At 40.7% G+C, this 23,088-nt stretch overlaps 2 protein-coding genes across 2 annotated transcripts; both read left to right on the forward strand.

Moving 5' to 3' along the window:
* Nucleotides 1-11,497: 11,497 nt before the first annotated feature.
* LOC127788223 (uncharacterized) lies at nucleotides 11,498-14,255 on the forward strand. The gene is made up of 5 exons (XM_052316334.1): nucleotides 11,498-11,637; nucleotides 11,734-11,899; nucleotides 12,658-12,992; nucleotides 13,953-14,019; nucleotides 14,247-14,255. The coding sequence occupies exons 1-5, from the start codon at nucleotides 11,558-11,560 to the stop codon at nucleotides 14,253-14,255; spliced, it is 657 nt and encodes a 218-aa protein (XP_052172294.1). The 5' UTR covers nucleotides 11,498-11,557.
* A 4,736-nt stretch (nucleotides 14,256-18,991) lies between these two features.
* LOC127789124 (uncharacterized) lies at nucleotides 18,992-19,438 on the forward strand. The gene has a single exon (XM_052317912.1). The coding sequence runs from the start codon at nucleotides 19,129-19,131 to the stop codon at nucleotides 19,372-19,374; it is 246 nt and encodes an 81-aa protein (XP_052173872.1). The 5' UTR covers nucleotides 18,992-19,128; the 3' UTR covers nucleotides 19,375-19,438.
* Nucleotides 19,439-23,088: the final 3,650 nt, after the last annotated feature.

Raw genomic sequence — 23,088 nt, forward strand, 5'->3', positions numbered from 1 at the left:
AACTATGTAATTTCAAGTTAATTGTGTATCTCGACAAATCTATAGTTCAAGGGTATAATCGAAACAACAAAAAATTCAGGGGTGCAATTGAGTTGAAATTGCGTAATTCAATAGTATAATTGAAACAACAAGAAGTTTGAGTATTTAAATAAAAAAAAAAACGTATACGTACAAGGAATAAAATATGTATTTTGTCAAACATGAATGTATATGCATATGTATACATATTGTGTAAATAAAAAAAATAACTTGCTAATTTAAAATCTACAAATTATTTTATACTCTTTAGTATATTTTTGTGAACTAAACAAATGGAGTCCATTTTCGTCCATTTTTACTTCATGAACAAGTAATACTTTTACAGATTAAAATGTATTCAATATATTTATTTTAAATATTTTAATAAATATATTAATCTAAACTCTAAACCGTTAGTTCATTTTATTATTTTCTATCTCATGGGAGATTAAGGGCTATTTGGCTAAGCGGTTTGACCACTTATAAGTTATCAAGCTTAATTTATTAAGAGTGTGTTTGATAATATGAAAATTTCATAAAAAATATTATATCTGAGGAATTAAATTCCATTTTTATTGTTTGATACACTACATTTTTCATGAAATTGAATTTCGTAGTATGATCATTAAAGCATGTTTTAGTCTATTTTTTATGAAAAATTTCATCTAGTGGAAGGGGGTGGTTTTTGTTTTTTATGTAAGTTGAAAAATGTTTTATTTTTCAATTAAATGCTATCAAACACACTCTAAGTGTTTGGCATCACCAACTGCTTAAAAGCTATATAGCTTAAACACTAATGCAATGGCGTTTGTAAGAAGCTCATCTTCCCTAGCTTTTGCAAAAATGTTGGCAACAACTTTTAGCGTTGATAGAGTATATTACGATTTTACTATCATACATTTCCAATATTTACACCTCTTATCCTTGTTACCAAGTTACTTTCTCTCATCTTCTCCTCCATTACTCTCATCTTCTCTCATTTTTCCTTCTCTCACATTTGCGTCTTCTCTATTATTAATTGTCATCAGATCTCCTTCATAAGTGGTCGCCAAATTTGCAACTTGTTGAGTCCTTCATCACCGCTTCTTGCTAGCAACTTGTCAAGTCCTCTATCATCGCTTTTTGGGGCTGAATTTGCAACTTGTCAAGTCCTAGATCGTCGTTGGATATGCAACAAGCCATCTAGTGTCGTCGATTGTGGCTGTCACCATCCCACAGTCGTCGCCCCAACTTTCTGTAAGTATATATATATATATATATTAATCTAATAATTATATATTTGAAAGAGAAAAATAAAAAAGGTGTATATATATGGTATAAATATATTTTTAAAAATTATGTGTTGATGAGGGGAACGCCCTCGGTCCCATAATTACGCCGAGACGAATACCTAACAGCAGTCAAAAGATACACAGCAGATAGGCATTGCCACGTCAATCAGATAAGCACTCAATAGAGAAACCCCCGAGATCTCAGGAACAGGCTATCCCACCGAAGATCACGGAGGCAACAGTTATCCCGAACTCCTCGGAGGCGGAGGCTATCGCGAAACCCTTATCGGGAAAGTCCCGAAGAAGGCGGGAGGAAGATCCCGAAGATCCCTCATGATCCCTATCCCGAGAAAAGGTAAGCGAAGAAGGTGGGAGATTCTCCTGATCTTTCCATCAATTAACATAGTTTAAAAGGGGACAAGGAACCCTAGATCAAAAACTAACTTAATCATCGGAGATCGACCGGGGGGAGCAAGCCCCGTCTCCATTGCAGGTACATTCAGAGAGGCAAGAAGGGAACGTGTGGCTACCACTTCCGAAAATCCTTCATCAATTGGCGCCCACCGTGGGGCCGACATTCTTCTCTTCTGTCTTTCCAGCGCAGCAGACAATCTTCTCAACCGTGAATGGCGACCAGAAGACAGCCGTCTAGGGCCGTGGGGAGCAACCCCGTTCCGGAACCGAGTCAGCAGAACCCTCCCCGAAGCCCACCGGGGAGGGCTCGGAGTCCGGAGGGCCCTCCGCCTCCTCCTGATCGGATAGCACTTCTGGAGGGTCAAGTACAACGATTGACGGAGTTACTCATGGGTTTTCTAGATGGCCAGCATCAGCAAGCCCAGCACTCTCGGGCGGAGGAAAGGCGCGAGCCCCCAAGAGAAGAGGAATCTTATCGACGGGACGAGAATCCGCAGAGGCCAGGGCCAGATGACGGCGAGGCGGCCGAGTCTCTTGACTTGTCGTTTGTGCAGCAGCGGCAGGAAAGAAGACTGCGGCAGTTGGAGGAGGAGATGGCCGCCCTAAAGCCAAGGACCGGAGAGGCTCAGGGACCAAGGATAAATCAGCCCCTTGGCCCAGAGATCATGGCGGCCATACCACCAGAACGTCTCCGTATCCCGGCCATTAAGCCCTACGCAGGGACCACCGACCCGATGGATCACCTGGATCTCTTTACCTCGCATATGATGGTACAGGACGCCTCAGACGCGATGTGGTGTAGAGTTTTCTTGGCCACTCTGGAGGGGCACGCACGGGCGTGGTACTCAAACCTGGCTCATCATTCCATCATAAGTTTTGCGCAACTCCGGAGCAGCTTTCTGGCGCACTTTGCACCTCTCCGAAGACACCGAAGGTCCACCATGGCCTTGGTGAGTATGAAGCAGAACCAAGGAGAGCCCTTGAAGGATTTCGTTTCACGATTTAATATGGAAGCCCTGAGCATCGAGAACTTTGACCACAATGTTGCTATGGTGGCATTCCAGAACGCCCTGAGGCCCGGCCCTTTCGCCCAATCATTAGCCAAAACGCCTCCCAGCGCGTTCACGGACATATTGGGCCGGGCCACGAAGTACATAAATGCCGAAGAGGTCATGCAGGCTAAGAGGGCGGAGCATGTGGAGAAGAAGGATAAAAAGAAGCATCCCGAGGAAAGGAGGAGTGACGACCGAAGAGAAAAGCATCGCCCTCGGTGGGATTCGGCGGGTTTCACTCCTCTGAACGCCCCGAGGGCAGAAATCCTCGCTACTATTGAGGGAAAAGATTACTTGAAAAAGCCTCGACCGATGAAGGCACCATCTGACAAAAGGAACAGAAGTAAATATTGCCGATTCCACCGAGATCATGGTCATGACACGGAAGAGTGTCACCAATTAAAGGAGGAGATTCAGGAACTTATCAATCGGGGTTTTCTGAGGAGCTACGTGGCAAAAACAGGTGATTCTCAGGGGAGAAAGGATCGACGGTCGCGATCAAGAAGCCCCCCCAAGAGAGACCGCGCGGAGGATCGAAATCGGGCCCAGCGGGAGAGATCACATCGAAGAGAAGATGATCATCCTCAGCCTCCGATATTCCACACACTCGCGGCGGGGGAGGTCCCAGTCATGAAGGACGAAAAAAGTAATACGACCCGGCTGAAAAGATCGAGGAACGTGGATCCAATCTCTTTTTCAGATAGCGACCTCCCGGGGTACCCGACTCAAAATGACCCACTGGTAATAACAGCTGAACTCGGGAAGTGGGAACTTCGGCGGATCCTTGTGGATCCAGGAAGCTCTTCAGAAATCTTGTATCGGCAAGCCTTCTTAGGCATGGGGTATGAAATGACACAGCTAAGGGCAGCGAGGGTCCCTTTGGTGGGATTTGATGGTGAAGCCGTATATTCAGAAGGGATTATTCAACTCCCGTTGACGGTAGGGAGAGGTTCCCGAACTTCTCGTGTTATGCTAGATATCCTGGTAGCAGACGTGCCTTCGGCTTACAACATGATTCTGGGAAGATCGGGTCTCAATGCCCTTCGAGCCATCCCAAGCACGTATCATATGATGATGAAGTTTCCCACGGATAGGGGGACGGGCGAAGTGCGGGGAGATTTGCGCTTAGCCCGTGAATGTTACATGGCCTCTATAGGCATGGCGAAGAGTAAAGAAGCAGGGTTGCAGAAGGATGCTGACCCCCCGAAGGAGGTCAGTTTTCTACTAGAAGGACCTGAAGATCCCAAAACAGCGGAGCCGGTGGATGAATTGGAAGAAGTACCTCTGGAAGAAAATTGCCCAAGTCGATGTGTAAGGGTAAGTATGGAGTTAAAAGATCCGCTAAGGAGTCAAATAATATCACTCCTTAGACAATATGCAGATATCTTCGCGTGGACAGCCCGGGATATGCCAGGAGTAAATCCAGAGGTAATGACACACAGGCTGGGGGTCCGATCAGGCTTTCAGCCTGTCAGACAGAAAAAACGAAGCTTCGCTCCTGATAGGGCAAGGGCGATCGAGGAGGAGATCGCAAAGTTAGCAGCTGCGCGCCACATTCGGGAGGTGGATTATCCAGATTGGCTAGCGAATGTTGTGCTGGTTCCCAAAGGGCAGAGCAAGTGGAGACTTTGCATCGATTTCACCGATCTTAACAAAGCCTGCCCAAAAGATAGCTACCCACTCCCGAGGATTGACGCCCTAATTGATGGAACTGCTGGATGTTCGCTCATGAGTTTCCTAGATGCTTTTCAGGGATATCACCAGATTCCATTGCACCCAGAGGACCAGGAGAAAACAGCATTCATCACCAACAAGGCAACCTACTGCTACACCGTAATGCCTTTCGGATTAAAGAACGCAGGAGCCACTTACCAGCGCCTGGTAAATAAGCTTTTTCACCAACAACTCGGGAGAAATATGGAGGCTTACGTCGACGACATGCTGGTAAAAAGTATGGTAGCCGAATGTCATCCGGAGGACCTGGAGGAATGCTTCAAAACCCTTCGTAAGTTCCATATGAAACTTAATCCTGTCAAATGTGCTTTCGGCGTTTCTGCAGGAAAGTTCCTAGGCTACATAGTACACCACCGAGGGATCGAGGTAAACCCTGCGAAGGTCAAAGCTATCATGGATATGCCGGCCCCGAGGAATGTGAAAGAGGTACAGAGCCTTACGGGTAGGATGACAGCCTTGGGCAGATTCCTTTCTCGTTTGGCAGAAAAAGGCCTTCCTTTCTACAAGGTCTTATCGAAAGCAAACAACTTCGAATGGAATTCTGAATGCCAGCGAGCTTTCGAAAAGCTTAAGGAGCACCTAGCCACGCCTCCGGTTCTTACCAAACCGAAGCCCGGAGAACCATTATACATATATCTGGCGGTGGCCAACGAGGCCGTCAGCTCGGTGTTGATCCGAGAAGAAAATAGGATCCAGAGGCCCGTTTATTATGCGAGTAAACGATTATCGGGAGCCGAGGTTCGGTATCTTCCTATGGAAAAACTGGCGTTCGCCTTAATAACATCGGCGAGGAAACTCCGACCCTACTTTCAAGCTCATACGATTATAGTGCTTACTAACCAACCCTTGAAGCAGGTTCTTAGCAAGCCAGAGCTTTCAGGCCGGATGTTGAAGTGGGCAGTAGAGCTCACCGCCTTCGACATTGAGTATAGGCCGCGACCGGCCATTAAGGCGCAGTCGCTAGCAGACTTCATCGCCGAAGGGATAGGAGCTCCCGAAGGTCCCGAAGAAAACCAGAAACCATGGTTAGTGGCGGTAGACGGAAGCTCGACCTCGGGCGGCGGTGGGGCAGGATTAATGATAAAGAGTCCCGAAGGGCAAATATGGCCTTACGCGCTACATTTTGAATTCCGAGCATCTAACAACGAAGCAGAATATGAGGCTTTATTGGCTGGGCTGAGGTTGGCTGAACAGTTGGGGGCTCAAAACGTCGAGGTGAGTTCAGATTCTAACTTAGTGGTGCAGCAGGTGAATGGAGAATATGAAGCCCGAGAAAGTCACATGGCGCAATACTTGACCCTAGCCAAAGAACTAATGGCGCGTTTCCAACACGTAAAGGTGGAATACGTCCCTCGAGCCATGAATACAGAGGCGGACTTGCTGTCCCGAATCGCCTCTTCCTCTTTCCCTACAAGCTCTCAGGAAATTCGGATCGAATCTCTTCCGCAAAAGAGTATCGAAGAAGCCGCAGACCAATTTTGTATCAATGACGAGCCTAGCTGGATGGACCCCCTGTTGTCATATTTAAGAGAGGAAAAGCTTCCGGAAGACGACTCGGAGGCACGGGAGGTCAAACGAAAAGCCCGAAATTTCGTGATAGTCGGGGGGGAACTATACAGAAGGTCTTTTTCACAACCGCTGCTCAAGTGTATCCGACCTCGCGATGCAGACTACATCCTACGGGAAATTCATGAAGGAATATGTGGAAACCACATCGGGGCTCGGGCGCTTAGTCAAAAGGCCCTACGACAGGGATATTATTGGCCAACAATGGTACGAGATTCCGAACAGCGGGTTAGAACTTGCGACCGGTGCCAGAAAACGTCTAACTTGGTCCATGTGCCGGCAGTCGCGCTAACTCATCTCGCCACACCATGCCCCTTCGCCCAATGGGGTATAGACATCCTGGGACCTTTTCCCCCAGCAGCTGGACAGGTCAAGTACATCATGGCCGCTATAGATTACTTCACAAAGTGGGTTGAAGCTGAAGCAGTGGCCTCTATTACTTCTCGCCGGGTGAAACAGTTTCTATGGAAGAATGTAGTCTGTCACTTCGGAATTTCTCGGGTGCTGATCTCAGACAACGGCACTCAATTTTCTGATCGATCCGTTCGGGAATGGTGCCAGGAGTTGGGAATCAAGCAACAATTCACCTCGGTAGCTCACCCCCAGGCTAATGGCCAAATCGAACTCGCTAACAGAACTCTGTTGCGTGGGTTAAAAACAAGAGTAGATAAGGCGAAGGGTAGCTGGGTAGAAGAACTATCGAGCATTCTGTGGTCTTACCGGACTACGGCGAAGGTCTCCACGGGAGAGACTCCTTTCAGTCTATGCTACGGCTCGGAAGCATTAATCCCAGTTGAAATTGGAGTACCTACGCTACGAGTAGAGCTATTCGACCCTGAATCCAATGAGCAGAGTTTGAGGGACAACCTAGATTTCCTTGATGAATTTCGTGACCAGGCGAAGATTCGACAAGCTGCTTATAATCAGCGCATAGAGAGATACTACAATCGACGAGTAAGAGCACGAAACTTTCTACCAGGAGATTTGGTACTAAGGCGAGCAGACGTTCAGGGAGCCCGAGAAACAGATAAGTTAACACCAAATTGGGAAGGTCCTTACAAGGTAACAGAAGTCCTCAGCCCGGGGGCATACAAAATACAGACCCTCGGAGGTACATCGGTGAAAAATGCATGGAACGTGCAGAACTTGAGGAAGTTCTATCAATGATAGCTCTTTTATCTTCATCAATCTGTTAGTAATAATTTTACATTATATGTCTTGGCACCTTTTCTTTTTTATTGCTTTACGTATGCTATCCAGGAATAAATTCATTTTTTCTCCTATGCGTAAAATCTCATCATTTCCAAAGATCCGGGAAGGCACATCAGTGCGAAGGGAAAGAATTGACATACCTTCAACGGGGCTAGACCCCTCAACTAAAACAAAGGATCAAATATGATCCTCGGGGGGCCCGAACCCCCGACAAAAACAAAGGATCAGATATGATCCTCGGGGGGCCCGAACCCCCGACAAAAGCAAAGGATCAAATATGATCCTAGGAGGCCCGAACCTCCAGCAAAAACAAAGGATCAGATATGATCCTCGGGGGGCCCGAACCCCCGACAAAAGCAAAGGATCAGATATGATCCTCGGGGGGCCCGAACCCCCGACAAAAACAAGGGATCAAATATGATCCCGACAAAAACAAAGGATCAAATATGATCCTGGGAGGCCCGAACCTCCAGCAAAAGCAAAAGATCAGATGTGATCCTTGGAGGGTCCCGAATCCTCGAAAGGCTTAAGATTGCGAGGATCAGGCGCGATCCTTGGGGGGCCGGAGGCCGAACCCTTTTCCTTTTGAGCAAGCGACGAAGACCAAGTCTTGCGATGAGCAGGAAGGGTAAAAAAAAAAAAAAAAAAAAAAAAGGGAAGAATCAAGCCTGATCCCAACACTTTTATTATTACGACAACAGGTTTTAATACAAAAAATGACTACTCTAAAGAAGACAAGGCGGCGACAACATCGAAGGGGATGGAGTCTACATCCAAGTTCGGGAAGCGCTCTTTGATGAGTTTTCTCATATGCTCAAACCCACCCCGAAGAACTCCTTCTAATTCTGCGGCATAAGCTTCAGAGCTTCGGAAATCCTCTCGACCATTCTGAAAAGCCACTTGGGCATCCTTGAGGGCAGATTGAAGTTGGGCATGAGCAGTACGAAGGTCTTCTTTGCACCGGGAATAAGACTCCAACGCTTCGACCTGTCCCTTCTTGGCCTCCTTCAGCTCTAGAGTGAGTCTTTTTATATCCTCCTGAAGCTGGCGATTAACAACCTTAATGGAATCCAGCTCCTCCCCAAGTCGGGAATTGGCCTGGTTAGCCTCAAGCATGTTCTTCTGAACCAACTCCAAATCCTCCCGAGCTTGAGCTTCGGCTTCGTTGGCAAGTCGGGCATCTTCTTGCGCCAGCTCCACAGACTTGGTTAAAATATGAACACGATGCTCGAAACCCGACAGTTGGGAAGAAAGAGATTCCAACCCTCGAAGCCTTTCCACTTCAGACTCCAGGGAGATGATCCGAGTTTGAAGTTCGGACTCTCGTCGAGAGACCAAACCTTGGAACTCCGTAAGGTTCTGAGGAAGTAAAAGCAGAGTACAGATTAAGACTTACTCGCACAGAAAAAGCGAAAAGACAAAAGAAGAAGGAGTACGGTCGCACCCTTAGAATTTCAGCGCAATAGTCGATCTCGTTCGGAGTTCGTAGAGTCTCCGGTAAGACTAAAGCCGTTGAAGGAGCATTGGTGGCTTCAGGAGCCGAAGGCTCGGAGGGAGCAGCAGCTGGGGAGGCGGTTTCCACCCTGCGACGCTTCGTTCGGCGCGCTAAAATCTCCTTCGCCGACAACACCGAAGCCTCCTCCAGCGAAGCCTCTCCCGTCAGCTCCGAACGCCCCGCTGGTGCCAATGGCGTTAAAATTCGTTTAAAAATCGAACTGATAGGGACGCTGGGAGGCGTAGCACTGGACTCCGTACCTGCCATGGTTTGCCTTTTCTGGGCCTCTGCGCGAGCTACAGCAAGCACCTGAGCGATGGTCGCCGAATCGTTTTCGGGAGAGATCGGCAAACGCGCAGGCATGGTGGAGGCTTCTCGCCGGGCGGTCGGAGAGCCTCTGGTTTGAGAAAGGAGAAGCGGGGAAGATGGGTCCCCCGAACCCCCAGCCATGCTCCCCTTGGAAGCCTCTTGGAAGGTCCCGGGGTCTTCCTCCACCGCCTTTCGCGACCTGGACGGTAATGAGCTCTTCTTGTTACTCTTCTTGCTCTTTGGAATTCGCTCGGAAGGCGCAGTCCTCTCCAACACCCTCTGGCTGCCGGAAGGTGCCGAAGGGCCTTTACTCCCAGGGAAGTCCAAAATCATTCCTTTGGTGATAGCAGAATAAGATATTTCCCAGACCTCTTCATCTAAGAAAGAGACAACAACGAAAATCAAATACAGACAAAGGAAAAAGAGAGAGAAAAAGAAGAAGATGAAGGAAAAAGAGCTCACAGTTCTCGCCGTCCAAACCCGCTTGGGAAAGGCTGGGATTGGAGAGCCATCCTTCTTCCCAGTTCCGACTGTTCTTCATAAGTCGGCAGGCGAAATCTTCAATGGTCTCGACACTCGGACGCTTATGCTTAGTGTCCAGAGTCCACTCATTACTGACAGACCAGATCTCTTGAGAAGAGCCGGATGGCCTGGGGCGGACGAAGACAAAACGCTCCTTCCAATCATCAGAATCTTTCGACCCGCCGGATTGCATGAGAGTCGAAGCAGAAATCTCAAGATTAGAGTATCCCTTGCAGGCGAGAAGACGGCTATCTTTCACGATCCGAGGGGAGATGGAGATCCACCCTCCGGGGTCGCGGTTGGTTGTGAAGAAATAGTCGAAGAGGTCTCCAGTTGGCTCAATCTTGCCAGAATGACAAATAAGGAGGAACCCCATCAAGTATCGCCATCCGAAGGGAGACAGTTGGGCGGGAGCGATAGTAAGATGTTGAAGTAGGGTCATCACTCTTCTCCGGGGAGGGAGCCGAAAGCCCCTGTCAAAAGCACACTTATAAATGCAAAGGCGGCCGGCGACGGGATGACATGCTCGTAGATGGCTGTTGAACTCTACCTCCCACTCTTCGGGGACGTTGTACTTTTCTCTAAACTGTTGACATTCTGCTTGGCTCATCCATTGACATGGAATCGACGCAGCAGGATGTTTTTCCCACTCAATAAGCTCTGCACCAGCGGGATTAAACCTTCCAGAACCGATTATCGCCATGGCAAAAAGCTAGGAGAAAGAGAGGCGAAAGAGGAGGAAAACACTTGCGGGCACAAGAAAAGCTAAAACTGAAGGAAAGTCGCACGAAAAGAGAAGTAGAGGGACTTAAGGGTTCCCATTTTAAAAGATTAAACTGCGGGGATAAGAGACCAAAGGACGAGCAATAATGAGCATTGATCACCCCGCACTGACAGAACTCGAAAGACGAAACGGCCTCGGACAGCGCATAGGGAAGGGATACCGCCGTCAAAACCGATTGATTTTCGCGTCTGCCAGACACCAAAAAAAAAAGGGGGAGTTAAAGTGAAGAGCCTCAGGGGCCTTACTACTCCTCGGGCCCTTCAAACCGAAGAGCTCAAGGAGTAGGGGGGCAAGTGATGAGGGGAACGCCCTCGGTCCCATAATTACGCCGAGACGAATACCTAACAGCAGTCAAAAGATACACAGCAGATAGGCATTGCCACGTCAATCAGATAAGCACTCAATAGAGAAACCCCCGAGATCTCAGGAACAGGCTATCCCACCGAAGATCACGGAGGCAACAGTTATCCCGAACTCCTCGGAGGCGGAGGCTATCGCGAAACCCTTATCGGGAAAGTCCCGAAGAAGGCGGGAGGAAGATCCCGAAGATCCCTCATGATCCCTATCCCGAGAAAAGGTAAGCGAAGAAGGTGAGAGATTCTCCTGATCTTTCCATCAATTAACATAGTTTAAAAGGGGACAAGGAACCCTAGATCAAAAACTAACTTAATCATCGGAGATCGACCGGGGGGAGCAAGCCCCGTCTCCATTGCAGGTACATTCAGAGAGGCAAGAAGGGAACGTGTGGCTACCACTTCCGAAAATCCTTCATCATGTGTAATTTATCAATATTTAATAATAAAATTTTATATTATTTAACATGTTTATTTTTGTTTTTTATTAAGTTCTAATAATTTATTAAATTTTTTAAATCAAATACATAATTATTAATTAATAATTTAAAAATATATTTATACAAATACGTTATGAGTTTAAAGTTTAAAAGTTATCCAACTTAAAAGTTTTACATCACTTAAAACTGAGCTAAGCTGCAATGCAAAACGCTTAGCCAAACAGGCCCTAAGTTTACAAAGCGTAACACAGTCGTTGATGGCGTGAGAGAAAGAGAGAGACAGAGACATGAATTTGATTGCTGGCTCTTCAGAAAAACCAACCAAAATTCAAATAGTTTAGTCCATTGTGCATCGTCCCGCCTTTTCTGAAAGTGTTTTCGGAATCAATGGAAGCGTTTCCAAGTCCGCTCGAGTCCACAGTTGCTTCGGCTCTTCTCCTCCTCGCCACCACCACCTCTCCTCCAGTGTGAAAATTCTGTGGAAATTCCAACTCAATTCGTCTCAAATTTTGATCTGTGACTGCTGATTGTAATTTCTGTTTGATTTCTTAATTTTGGAGCAGTGAAAGCAAGAATGTTTGTTCGGAGCAGAGCTTGGCGGTCAGCAACTCCAAATCGCGTTCTAATTCGTCTGTTACCAGCAGCGGTGAAGGTTCGTCTGCTAAGGCTCCGGCTCATTGTCCACTTCGGATCGCCACCGTCGTTGGTCGTTGCCACGAGAAGCTCAAGGTGATATCACTTTCCATTGAATCATGGCTACGAATTGTTTGCATTTGGTTGTGACCGTATCATGAGTTGAAGCTCTGTCCAATTTGAAATTCAATTTTTGCTGTTGAGAATTGATGAACAGAGCTAAATGTGATTAATAGAGTCAGGATTAGTATGTTTTGTGCCGCTGTAAGCCTTGGAATTTTGATTGATGAGCTGGTATGCGTTGGTAGCTGTTAAATTTGCGATTACAATTAGTTCGCTGATTATTTGAATGCATTGCTTTTTGAAATTTGAGTTTCCGTTGAGAATGAGCTCAACGAGACTCATTATAATTTTGTTTACTTGGAAGAATTTTCAGCGTTTGTAGTTTGCTATGCTACTATTGAAGACACCTTGATCGTGTTGGTCATTCATTATCTGCTTGATTGACATAATTATCTATATTACTCTGTTTGTATTCAATCTCTCTCTCTCTCTCTCTGCAGTTTCTGTTGTTGATATTAATATTACTTATTTCAATTTGGCTGATATTGAGATTGGTCTTGAATTTGGTATTGAACCATATGCTATTGCTATCTCTTGCTCCGTCATCTTGATTTCATTTCCGAGCTAATGCCTAATGTATTATGTTCTGAATTTAAGAATGATGTCAGAACTTGAGGGATTCAATTTCTGTAGAAATCGATGATGAATCAAATTGATTCTAATTAACATTTCGACTGCACGTTAAAACCATTTGAATCTGTGGTAAGAGTTTGAATACACGAGAATGGCAGGTCGTGAGAAAAAGTCGTTCGAAGAACTTACTGAACTCCGACAAGAAAAATTTCTCCTGCTTGAAGAGTGTGGAATTTTCATCAGCATCTGAATCGAAGTCGACGGAGGCTTCTTCGTGTCTGTCGAGTAGCTCCGGCGCTGTTTCCAGCCCTGGAAGCGGAGCTGGGAAGCAACCTTCGGCTCGAGGTTTGAAAAGGAAACCGCCAACCGGCTCGGCTAGGATGGGCCGCCGAGCCGATGCCATCATGAGGCTCTTGTCTGAGGGTTGTGCCTCTGAAGTGAGGATTCGTCAGCTTCTTGGAGACAGCCCTGACACCAGCAAAGCCTTGAGAATGTGAGCTCTCTCTTTCTCTCTCCTCTCTCTCTCATTTTTAGATAAAATATAATGTTTTTTATATACACACAAAACTAATAATTATTATTTTTTTTATGTGATTGAAAGCAAAGATTAGATAGTTTTATGGAAAACTATATTAACAATGAATCTAGTGTTTTATACTTACCAACTTCTGAAGGAGAAATCTAAAGGTCCTATTGCTTTACATTAGAAGCAACTTCATCTGAACTCGTCATCTATTTCAGATGCTAAGCTATACAAATGTATACTACATGCTTGCCAAATGTTTCTAAATCTTAATAAAAATATTAAATGAAAACACAAAAGATATATTTAAACATATATTAACAACATTTCATTTTTAGCTAAGTCGTATATTAACATTTGATAAGTATTTAGGTAATACAATACACATTTGATACTTATGTGCGAAATAATATTATGAGAGTATTTTACAATAGTTAAAGTATATGAATTCAACACAAAATAGTTATAGAAAATAGTAAGTTGTTTCAATTTGAATCTTTATTATAGGGTCAATATTATTTTATGTTACACGGAAACACTTTATAGGAGTCATTTTTTCGTTTCGAAAACGTTTTCTATTTCTGTTTCGCACCTTATTTATACTTATTTTTTTAAAAGAATGTTTGTTTTCACATTTCCGTTTCTTATCGAAAACGTTTTCCATTTCTGTTTTCGTTTCCGTGTAACATACATATATATTATTCATGAAAAATTGCTAAAATTAATAACTTTATGTCCTCTGTTTTGGGGAGATGAATATATTATCGTGGAAAAGTCTTCTTTATTTTCTTCTCTCACCAGCCGCACATCCCAACTCAAAGAAGCATAACCAATGGGGTAAAAATATTTGTGAAGAATTAGATAAATTTTGCATAATCTTGGTGATTCTGTTGAATTGTTTTGGTGGTGAGCTTTGATCTTTGCTTGCAGGTTGTTAAAGGAGGAGGAGATTAAGAGGTCAGGGAAAGGCGGTCGTGGTGACCCCTATATTTACATGGTAATGTAACTAATTATCCAATATGATTTTTCAGCCTCTCTACATGGATATGAATCTTTAAGAGATGACTAAAATTTCAAGAAAATTGGAGCCAAGAAGTAACATTATTCCCTGATGACATTTAATGTAAAAACTTGTAGTTTTGGATTATTATTATATTAATTAATTCTACAACATATTTGTGAAATGTATGTCAAAGTGTAATTATTGCATTTTATCTGGTGCAGATAGCATGAACAGTAGCAAGCTAGACCACCAGGGATTATCCTTCAATCTGCAGCAGGGACATTTACCGACAGGCTATGAGTGTGAGTATAAATACAGTTCATTGACCATTTTCTAACCGAGCATGTATAGTTTTGCTCTTCTATCCATTTTGTCAACATTTCCTAATCATCATAGAAGAAAGGATATCTTTTCATGAATCAAGAATTACACTTTAACATCCTTGACATAACACTATCACCAAGGAATAAGACTTTCCTAGTGTGTGGAAAACGCCTGGTAATTGAAGAATAAAGTGCAAATTTTTTACTTTTTATTCCCAAGTAAAGATATTATTAGCATCTCAGGAGGTTGCTCTAGTCACTTTTAGCATTTTTACTGTTTATCTGTTTTGTGAGAAGAGAGGAAAGTGGCCTTTATATATATATATACAAAGACTTTAATTGTCATAAAAGGAAAATGATTGTAGCTGATGTTAAGAAAATGCTTGATACTTCCAGAACAAAAGTGCAGTGATTATTAACATTCTATGAGATTGCTCTTTATCACTTTTAATATTCTAAGTGCTCAATTGTTTATTGAGACCCGATGAACGATCTCTGTGTACAATTTTTTTTTTTTTCCCTCAATTCTCTTTACATAAAACCAAAAAAACCCACTTTAATAAGTTGAATTCATGGTTTTAAGATTACAAAACCATAATTTTATATTGTTATTAATTTTTTTTGTTAAATAAAATACAAAATCCAAAATCCAAAATCCAAGGCGCGAGGTGAGGTGCAGTCTTTTATAATAATGTATTGTCTTTCAAGCCATTTGAGATGATAATGTTGGTGGAAATTCTATCCACAGCGGTAAAATTGTTTTTTACAGTTCACATCTTATCAAAATTTTTAATAATTTTAAAATATCTAATTTATCTCTCATAATTCATTCTCTCTTTCTCCCCCGCATCATATATATACACAAACACATACATATATATGTACACGTCATTATTGGGTCGGTCATCATGTCGATCATGGCGACCGACCCATACACTTTTTTTTTTTTCTGTGCGATGGTTGCAAGATGAGTCAACAATGGCAGCCAACCCCCTCTCTCTCCCCCCTCCCCGAATACACACACATACACACACAAATATATATATATATAGAGAAACACACAAACTCACACACATGTATATATATATATATATATTTACACACACAAACACAGAGCTCATGACCGCGGCTGCCATACACACACACACACACAACTCATTGCCGCGGCCATGGAAGGTGTTTTTTTTATTTATTATTTTAATTAATTTTTTTATTATAATAAATAAATAATAAAATAAAAAATTAAAAAATAATAAAAAAATAAATTCTTTTTACATATCTACATTTTAAGATTATCTGGATTCAAAACTAAAACTAAAAAAATAAAAAATAAAAAAATCTTGCCAAACGTATCTGGATTCAATAGCTGGACTGGGTTTCGTTTGCTTGCTTGCTTGCTGAAGTTTTAATTGGAACCCAGTAATGGAGAGAGAGAGAGAAAGAGGGGGAAAGGGGAGATGAAAAAGAAGACTAGTCTAGTCGTCGTTGTTGTTGAGTCGTCGGACTTTCTTTCGGACTTTATGCTCGGCCACCAGCTATCCCATCGAGAACCTCCGACCTTTGCCTTAGTCTCCAACTCACTCCTCTGTCAAATCTCTCGTAGTCGAGGAGGACTAACACGAGTGCGCCATTGGCTCAACTTCTCAGTTAGATCTGTTGCCATTTTTGACTGACTCCTCTGTCAAATTTACTAACTAACAACTCCTTCGTCAAATCTGTTTTGCCGTCGAAGACCAACTCACCTTCAATTTCTCATCGTCGTCATCGTTGCTATTGCAGTTCCCCTTTGATATGGATAAAAAAACAAAACAAAAAAAGAAACATAGTTGAAGAAGGGAGAATAGTAAACTAGACAAAAATTGAGGCCGTCTTTCCTTTACTTTTTAATTTTGAATTTATTTTAAATTTTTTATTTTAGTAGTATGCTTTTAAAAAATAAATAACGTGTTTTTTTTGTCATTTTGAAAAACTATTTCTCAAAACAGAAAATTAAAAAATGCATTCTCTTTGAATTTTTTTTAAAAAAATTTAATAATATTTTATTCAATAAATTTGATTATTCAGTAAATTAGAAATATTTAATTTAAATATATTATTAAAAATATATATATTTAGTTAATAAATTTTGTAATATTTTTTCTCATTATAATAATAAAACATAAATAAATAAATAAATAAATAAATAAATAAATAAATATGTTTTGAGTTTAAAATTTGTTTTGGATGAAAACATTTAAAAATAATTTTTTGTTATTTTGAGTTTTTTTTTAAAATTTATTTTTGTTTTCAAAAATGTATTTTTAAAAACAACAAAAAGAACACATTTTTATTATTTTAGAAAATCGAAAACTAAAAATAACTTGAAAATAGTAAAAAGAACTCAGCCTGAGTTTTTAATTCTTTTCTTTTTTTTATGATATTTTTTAATTAGTTATGGTAATCTTACATGTTAAAAAGAGAAAATAAATATGGAAACAATTATTCACTACAATGCATAGAATTATACTTATAAAAATACTACTCATTATTACACTATTAAAAAATTTTCTATTACTCGCGTCGGACAATGTGGGCAAATTGAGAAGAGCAGGGGTAGGGTTGAGGGTGGGAGTTGGACCCACACACACCCCTTCCCTTTATTCTACCTTGTAAACTCGTATCGAACGATAATATGTTATTTGACGTGGACAACATAACAATCCCCCTATACTACCATTTCATCTTAACAAACAAACAAACTAACCTAGTGGTTAGGGCGAGCATGAAAAAAGGCTTTTCACTCTCACGTTTGTGGTGTGCCAGCGTTTGAATATTGATTGCTGCGATTCCTTAATTTACATCCTCTATTAAAATCGTGAAACTGAATAACGAAAACATCGAGCATCATTTAAAAAAAAAAACTAACTAACTAATTAAAAGAAGGTTCACTGCACATGTCATCCTTCTCGTCCAATTTATTATCTTATTTTCTTTTTTTTTCCTCTGAGTTCCAGTTAAAACTTAACAAGCAACCGAAACTCATCTAGCTTTCGGTGGTCAAATTCAGATAAATTACAAAAGGTTTTTTTAGTTTTTATTTTTTAATCAAAAAGTGATTATATTAAAATTTACTTTAATCTTTTTTAATTAGAATCATTATTGATGAAATGGGTGTTCTAGCAATTTAACTAAAGTATTAGAATTAATTTAATACAAAAATCAACCATAAAAGTGTTTAAAAAGAAAAACTAACCTATAGTGAATGCTTAATCAATTGAATCTTATAATAAATTTTATATAAGCCACTGAGAGCACGTGTGAAGGGTTAGCCCCGCCCGACACCTTTGACCAGGAAGCTTGGACGGGTTTCGACCCGGCCATCCTTTCCTTTCCAAGTTGGAAGTCAAAAAGCCCTAAAAATGGAAATTTGTAAAAGAATAGTTTACTGAATACGCGCAACTTTTAAAAGTATTATTATAAATTATGCATGAATTAGAGGCGGATTTGAGTTCAATAACTCATTGCGTTTATTTATAATAAAAAGGAGTAAATTATTGCTGTGTTGGAGAAAGTGAATCTAATCAAAATAGGTTTAAGAGAAAGAAGTAGAGAGAATTTTGAGAGACCTTTTTGACAAAATTGTTCCCCCATAAAACCCCCTTGGAAACTTTTTTCGAGTTTAAAAATGTGTCAAACGTATCTTTGATATCTTTATTCAAAAATTTGAAACAGATGATTTGAAAGACGGAGAAACTCCTCCAATATTAATTTTGACTTTTATAAATAAAAAGTGATTCTTTTGATCAAGGTAAGATTAAAAATCCACTTAAATTATAATTTTTTTATTTTTTTACACTCTTTTATGGAGACTAATAGTTTTTTTTTTTTTTTATGGCTAATCTAGATACAGTCACAGTTTATACACATTTAGAGTGGATTTTCGAAAAACGACTATTAAGCTACTCTCCCCGTACATCTCACTTTTACGTTGCGTGGATAGGACTCCTGGAAGGGCAACATTGTGCACCATGACCCTACCTTGACGTGGACGACTTGTCTTCTAGCCTTATTGCTGTCTTTCAACAATAATTCTGCCTTTCAAAAATTTTGTAGACTTTTAGGAGACTAGAAACTCAAGACAAATTATCTTGTGCACTTTATATTTAGATAACAATAATTATAAATCTTAATAAAAAAGAGTCAATTTTTTTTTATAATTAAGATGCCATTTAACCATGTATCATTTGATATAATTTGTCCCATTTGTATTTCGAATTAATAAAATTATTTAAATATTAAAAATAATAATATATATAATAATAAAATAGTAAGTATTATTGCCACGGTAAAAACGTTGAAGAACAATATTAAAAGGTGAAAGAAGTTTTTAATTTAATAAGATAGGGTTCAAGGAGTGGTTGCTGCCTCACTGCTGGTGCATCTCCAGAAGCCATTTTTAATCAATCTCTCACCAACAAATGTTGACTTGACTGGCTCAGTCAAAGGACGTAAGCGAGAGAGAGTTTCAAAGGCACGAGGAAGCAGCTGGGGAAAAAGTCAAAACCTAGGAGAAATCAAGAAGAAACACAGAGGAAATTAAGGTTAAGGACAACCCAAATGGGTATATATATATATGTGTGTGTGTGTGTGTATAGAGAGAGAGAGGGAGAGAGAGAAGCCCAAGAGACCCAATCCCTCTTTCCCAGAGACCCAATCCCTCTTTCCCGGAGACCCAATCCCATCTGGTAATTAATTCATTATTTTCACGATCTCTTGCCTCTGCAAGTTTTGGAGTTCATCCATGGCGAAGTACTTGGAGATTTTGGACGCAGGGGTGAGGATTGCAGCAAGGTTTCAATCTCACTGCCCTCAGACTGCTCGGGTGTATTACCACCCTCCGCCGTCCAACTCCGGTCACCACCAACACGGCGGCGGCGGCGGCGGCCAAGGAGGCTGGATTCAAGATGGGATCCAGATGGCCAGCTTTGCTGCCATGGCTGCTGTGCTCTTTGATCCTACGGACTTGAATGTTTACTCTGTGCCATGAATCTCACTCAACACACTTGTATAGAATTAGGAACAAACAAAATATTTTATTGATTCTTTGCCAATTTTCCCGGAAAGTGCCTGCCCTTGATTTCAATTTGTTCTTAGATTAGAGACTTTGCCATTTCTTTTTCTTTTTTCTTTTTTAAATTAACTTCATGTTCAATCTTTGATCACAATACTTGAAATAGTGGAGAGTATACATTTTAGGGTATATTTTTTTTTTTCAAGTATGAATTTCATAAAAAATAATAAAAAAGTATTTACAATTTTAAATTAAGGCATCACTCGAGCCCTAACTAAAGATTACAGTAAAAGATCTAAACAACTACTAAAAAAAATACAAATATACAAATGTACAAGCCTATTAACACTAAAAGAAATATATAACTATCAAGGGAAAAGTTTATTAGCGTCGTATTTTGAATACATTTAGATAAAATAATTTTTCTATGGATCATGTTGACACGAAAGACTTTTATAAGTGAAGATTATTAGATTGCAACTAGAAGGGACTCGATCATGTGATACAAACTACTTTAGAGGAATCTAATGGGTCAATCTCATTATCTATTTTCAAAAATTTCAAGTCATAAATTAGATTATTGTTTGTGCTTTAATTATTAACAGAAGTAATAAATTAATCTATAATAGTTATGGAGTATAATGGATTCTTACTCGGGCCTATTATATATACCTATGACTCTATTAGGTTTGAGATTTTTTGAAATTTCATAAAGTAAAAACTAGAAGACGGCTTTGAAAAGAGATGGAAAACTTCTAAGTGGTCGGAAACTTTTAGATGTGTGCTCTTAAACAACTATGATTGGTGTCAATTTCATATTTTGCTGTGTATTATTTGATTACGAAAACAACAAACCACCTCCCAACAAGAATGCATAGAAGACTATCATAGAAGGGGAATGGCAAACAAAATTTAGTTTCTCAACTAAACTCAAAGAAAACATATCGGAATCACAAAATTTGTGAGAACAAAAATTTCTTAAACTTGATTAAGGGTGAACCCGTACAACTAAAAGCCTAAGAGGTTTTTCAATAAAACCTAGAAACCATAGCAAGGGAAAAATAGTAAAATAAAAAATAAATACCAAAGAAAAAATAACATAAAAATGGACAAAAAAAAAGGGCTTATAATTAATGATTTTGACGAAGTTTGAGACCTAAAAGGACCCTAAATGTTTGACAATTTAGGCACATTGTTGAGCTCTAAATAAGCTTTTCAATGGTGCCTTATAGCGCTAATAACTCCTCTTAGATTGAAAATTATGGTCCATTAGGATACACAAACTAAGCTTGATTAAATTTCTCTTGGTCCAATCGACTCATATATGTAACACCTTATTTTCTCGAGTGTATTATAACTTAGAACACTTTTTGGATTATAATTTTTTTTTCTTAAAAACTATTGCTAAACCATATAATTCCTCATATCCATCCCAAAAATTTCATACATATATCTCGAAAGAGAATCATCATAAACCTCAAATACGGAAGTTAGAATCGAACATAACATTTTAATATTAATCATAAATTAATTCTTACATCCTCATTAACCATAAATAATGTTATACATCATCATTCATCAAAACGTTTAGAATTCGAAGTAACAGAACTTAAATACATAAGTTACATGACATACATTTAATTCATCATGCACTTTGTTAAGTGTCATTTCATGCATCATTCATCATCATTTCTGCTATAATTTCCATCTAGAACGTTTGAATATTTCAAAGGCAAAAGCCAAGTTAGATAATGAATAATCTAAATAAGGAAACAAAACATTTAATACACATGTATGAATGCAATGCACATAACATCATTATTCTTATGTTTGGGTCGACTGCACTTTACTGTTACCTACCATTTTTATAGTCCCCCTACCAGATCGAGGTGTATGGGTGCACACTTGGAAAAGCAACGACTCTAATCCTTAATCCCAAACTCATGCAACGTATGACCATGAATCTCATCGTGCTTATATGCATATTTCATCATCAATACATGTAAATGCAAGCTACATGATATGTTCACATCAAGACATAACAACATGATAAAATCATTTACATAAAATCAGGTTTTTTGGGTCGAACCATTTACCTCGAACGTATATCATAATATCTTGATTCGCATGCCAGACTTCTAATGAACTCAATTCGGAACCTCAACATACCCTAACCATCGTATTTATTCAAGAATGTCAATATTCTATTTTTCCTAATTTTTTCATAATTTCCTTTATTTCCACCTATTTTCCTTAATAAATTCAAACTATATATTTCTCTATAACAATTCATAAAATAACATTCTTGATTTTCTAAAATTTTTTAGAAAATTTTATTCACCTTGACTTAATCTATCAGGCTTCCTCGATATATGTGCCCTGACCTCGAAACGTATGCAAATCCTCAATTCTCGCACACCACCTCGATTCTCGCATAACACCTCGATTTTCGTGCACCCCTCGATTCTTGTGCACCACCACGATGTTCATGCACTGTCTCGATTTTTATGCCCGATCTCGAAATGTGTGTCAAACAATTTTGCTCTTCAAAATCTCCAAAATATTAATAAATCTCCATTTCCTATTTTTCTAGAATTTTCTAACTTTTTTTTTTCATTTTCTTCTATTTTTTTCCTTTTTTTTTTTTTTTTTTCTTCTTCTTCTTTTTCTTTCTCCCACTCTTTTGCTCCTACGCATACCCTGCACTAGTGGCCGCTCCACCATTGATCTGCACTGCCTCTACCACGCGCGCCACCCTGCTTACTGGCTGCTCTGCTCGGCCTCCATGGCTGCTATCGCTGCCACAGCTACCAACCGTTGCTGTTCGCGCCTTCGGCGCTACTTTCGGCCTAGCCAGCAGCCGCATCGGCCTCCACTCGTGCTTGCTGCTTGCACTGCCATGGTCGACTTCAGCCGAAGCTCAAAGCCGCCATCGACTACCGCCATCAACCCCAGCCTCCCGCGCTTATTCCGGCATCCTGTGAGCTACCGTTGCTACAGCGCCTTCGTTGGCTCCTTGCTCGTCGCGGTGCTACTAATTGCTGCCATGGCCGTGACCCACCTCTATTTCTCTCTCTCCCTCGAGATGCCTCGACAGGCTCAGTCCAAGCTCTCTCTCTCTCTCTCTCTCTCGCATTCTCTCTTCTCTAATTTCACAGAGAAAGTGGCCACTGTTAAGAGCCCCCATCCACACACACACATGCGCGCACACACACACATATATATACACCAATCTTATCTCTCCGACAATTGCTCTTGTTTTCCTCCTCAAATCACTTTACAAATTTTCTCATCCCAATGCCCTCAATTGTGGCAAAGTTTGCCCCCATCATGCGTGCATATTTATCATCGATTGTCTGCCACTCTAACCATCACGCATGCATAGCTATAAATATGTATATATCACTATATATATTACTCGTAATAATAGAAAAATTACATATTTAAATCCTAATTTTGTCTCTTTTTTATCTGTGCAATTCTCTAATTACAATTACACCCTTAAACATCAATTAATTTATATTACGATACGAAAAATCTAAAATTAATAACTCATGACTTATTTGATAAGGACAATTTCATCCCTGCGCCCTCATCGAACCCTTGTTTCGACCCAAAACCAGTTCAGGGTTGATTTTTATGAAAAACTGGAACCCCCTTAGGGTTCCATTGACTTCTCAAGAGTTTCCC

Source organism: Diospyros lotus, chromosome 13 (genome assembly GCF_014633365.1).
Source record: "Diospyros lotus cultivar Yz01 chromosome 13, ASM1463336v1, whole genome shotgun sequence".
In the NCBI taxonomy this organism is placed as follows: Eukaryota; Viridiplantae; Streptophyta; class Magnoliopsida; order Ericales; family Ebenaceae; genus Diospyros; species Diospyros lotus.

Coding starts and splice junctions, on each gene's coding strand:
- LOC127788223 (XM_052316334.1), top strand. CDS start 11,558: ATGGAAGCGTTTCCAAGTCCGCTCGAGTCCACAGTTGCTTCGGCTCTT. Junction 11,638..11,733: donor ACCACCACCTCTCCTCCAGT/GTGAAAATTCTG, acceptor ATTTTGGAGCAG/TGAAAGCAAGAATGTTTGTT. Junction 12,993..13,952: donor ACCAGCAAAGCCTTGAGAAT/GTGAGCTCTCTC, acceptor CTTTGCTTGCAG/GTTGTTAAAGGAGGAGGAGA.
- LOC127789124 (XM_052317912.1), top strand. CDS start 19,129: ATGGCGAAGTACTTGGAGATTTTGGACGCAGGGGTGAGGATTGCAGCA.